This window comes from Olea europaea, chromosome 1 (genome assembly GCF_002742605.1).
Source record: "Olea europaea var. sylvestris chromosome 1, O_europaea_v1, whole genome shotgun sequence".
Taxonomy (NCBI): domain Eukaryota; kingdom Viridiplantae; phylum Streptophyta; class Magnoliopsida; order Lamiales; family Oleaceae; genus Olea; species Olea europaea.
In genome coordinates, this window is record NC_036237.1 from 7,659,008 (window position 1) to 7,662,046 (window position 3,039).

At 37.0% G+C, this 3,039-nt stretch overlaps 1 protein-coding gene across 1 annotated transcript; it reads left to right on the plus strand.

The window, feature by feature from the left end:
• The first annotated feature begins 125 nt into the window (after positions 1-125).
• Positions 126-2,181, plus strand: LOC111409671 (protein DETOXIFICATION 49-like). The gene is made up of 2 exons (XM_023040027.1): positions 126-1,257; positions 1,576-2,181. Exons 1-2 carry the CDS (start codon positions 150-152, stop codon positions 2,040-2,042), a joined length of 1,575 nt encoding a protein of 524 aa, XP_022895795.1. The 5' UTR covers positions 126-149; the 3' UTR covers positions 2,043-2,181.
• The last annotated feature ends 858 nt before the right edge of the window (positions 2,182-3,039 follow it).

Here is a 3,039-nt window from a genome sequence, read left to right on the forward strand (position 1 = left end):
AATATTAGGTCAACAGAAAAAGAATGTCATAGACATGCCCAATTGTTCAACAAGGCAGTCTCAGGAAACCCTATAAAAGCCCATCCCCAATTCCCTTTTTAAACCTCACCAAGATCTCCCAGCACTCTCTCTCTCTCTCTCACACACAAATGTGCGAACTAAAATCCCACTTTCTTTCTTGCAAATGCAACTCAGAACAACCTAATCTCCTCTCATTGAAACCCCAAGAATCAGACATGTTACCCTCTTTGATCCCTAAAAGCCCTACATCTCAACACCAAATTAAGAAACCCAACAAAACTACACATCTTTCTCTAGTCATTCAAGAATCCAAATCCATAGCCAAAATAGCCCTCCCAATGATACTCACCGGTCTATTACTCTACTCACGTTCCATGATCTCGATGCTCTTTCTTGGTCCTCTAGGTGACCTAGCGCTGGCCGGAGGCTCATTAGCTATCGGGTTTGCTAACATAACCGGATATTCTATTCTTTCCGGCTTAGCCATGGGAATGGAGCCCATTTGTGGTCAAGCTTTTGGTGCCAAAAAGTACACTCTCCTTGGTATTTCCTTGCAGAAAACAGTGCTTTTACTCATATTAACATCTTTTCCAATATCCCTTTTATGGCTTAACATTCACTCAATTTTAGTTTTCTTCAAACAAGATGAAGCCATTGCAACACAAGCTCAAGCATATCTTTTGTACTCAATTCCAGATCTTTTGGCTCAATCTTTACTGCATCCACTGCGCATTTACCTTAGAACACAATCTATAACTTTGCCTCTAACATTCTGCGCAGCAATGGCAATTCTCCTACACATACCTATAAACTATCTTCTCGTATTGAAACTTAGTTTAGGTATCAAAGGAATTGCACTAAGTGCGGTTTGGACAAATTTTAACCTCGTAGTTTCATTGATAGTTTATATATTGATTTCTGGTATACATAAAAGAACCTGGGGAGGTCTGTCCATGGAGTGCTTTAAACAATGGAAATCCCACTTGAATTTGGCCATTCCAAGCTGCATTTCTGTGTGTTTGGAATGGTGGTGGTATGAAATCATGATTTTGCTTTGTGGGTTGTTAGTGAATCCAAACAAAACAGTTTCTTCAATGGGGATTTTGATTCAAACCACTGCATTGATTTACATATTTCCATCCTCTCTTAGCTTCAGTCTCTCCACCAGGGTAAGCAATGAATTGGGTGCAAGACAACCAGAAAAAGCAAAACTTGCAGCAATTGTAGGCCTTTCAGGTATTAGAGATATTTGTTATTTCGTATTAAATATTGTTATACGATTTAAGTTTAAACTCTAGGAAGGAGACAAATTTTTTTTATTTAAATTATTTATTGCATACAACCATCTGCATGCAGTATTCTCTCTTTTTTTCATTTTTCATTTTTTCTTTTTGTCTTTTTTCTTTCTTTTTCTTCTTCTTCTTCCTTTTTTTTTTTCTTTTTTTTGCACCTGCAGAATTTTCATAAATGTGTGGCGGCAGGTCATAAATTACTTGTCAACACTAGTAAGGGTTGTACTCATTCTCTTTGATTCTCTCTGTTATTTTCAAACAGGAAGCTTCATACTGGGGTTTTCAGCACTGTTTTTCACCGTAACCATGAGGAACATTTGGGCCAAAATGTTTACTCATGATCAAGAAATCATAGCATTGACTTCACTAGTTTTACCAATAATTGGGCTCTGTGAGTTAGGAAATTGCCCACAAACAACAGGTTGTGGGGTGTTGAGAGGAACCGCAAGGCCCAAAGTGGGAGCAAACATCAACTTAGGTTGTTTTTATCTTGTCGGAATGCCAGTGGCGGTCGGTTTAGGTTTCTACGGTGGCTTAGGTTTTGAAGGGCTGTGGCTGGGGCTGTTGGCGGCGCAGGCTGCCTGTATGGCCGCCATGATGGTGGTTTTGCTTCTAACAGATTGGAAATTTGAAGCTCAGAGAGCCCAACAGTTGACTGGTGCTAATGACTTCGAAGAATTAATTGAGGAAAATAATCCACTTTTAGCAGAAATTAAGGAAGGTCCCTAATATTCTTTAGGTGATCACATAGTTTTAAACTAATTTAACTTTGTTCTCTTTTTTCTTATATATGAAATCTAAAGACGCATAAAGATGTACTACTGAATAAGAAATCCTTGGAGTCACTTCAAATTTTATGAAAATAAATTCGCAGTTCATTGTGATATGTACACTAAAATCCAACACAGATCCATATGTTTTAGCTCCGGCATGCAAGAATCATGTATATGTTCGCCTGGGATTCTACTAACTTGTACAACTCAACCTATATAACTAAACAGTATTTTACAAAATATTACAAATCAATAAGTACGATAATAAAGTATTATAATGGTGCATATTATTTTTTATTTCAGAATTTATTACAGAATAAAAGTTAACTAACCAGCAGGCTAATATTTTTTCTTAGAATGTACTGATTTAATCCTTTAAAGGAGATCGAGCAAATTTCCTTAAGAACAAAATTTCGTATCGTTTCGGAATCCCTTATTCTATGAATATTGTTACGGGAATACTATAGGTACATTGTGGTGTCCATTCCTTATTCTATGTATATTGTTACGGTAATGCTATAGGTACATTGTGGTGTCCAAAATGGACACCCGACACCCGGCATTGGCCGAGGTGCCTGCCACACCTAGGACCACAGGTGCCTCGGTGTGTCCATTTTGGTCACCAAAATGGACACCTCAATGTACCTCAAGCATTTTTCATATCCTTAATGACCCTTTGTGCTTAATAATGACCACAACATAAAATAGCAAATATATTAAGATTTATGAATCCAACGACTTCACGAATCTTTTATCGAAATTGAAAAATTCATATCATCTGCAACAATCACAAGCCTCACTAATTTTGATCTACGCTATCTCGTCTAACTTGTGCCTAACTCTCCATCATATTGACAAATCTTTCTGCCATTTTTAAGTAAAAATTTTTTGAAAATATACACATTATATATTATGCCTAAGATTCACAGCAGAAGTACTGATATATTTTTTCC

Bases quoted from the DNA above. Each gene is read 5' to 3' on its own strand.
- LOC111409671 (XM_023040027.1), top strand. From the start codon at position 150: ATGTGCGAACTAAAATCCCACTTTCTTTCTTGCAAATGCAACTCAGAA. The intron at 1,258-1,575 runs GTATTAGAGATA...ATTTTCAAACAG, and splicing joins AGCAATTGTAGGCCTTTCAG to GAAGCTTCATACTGGGGTTT.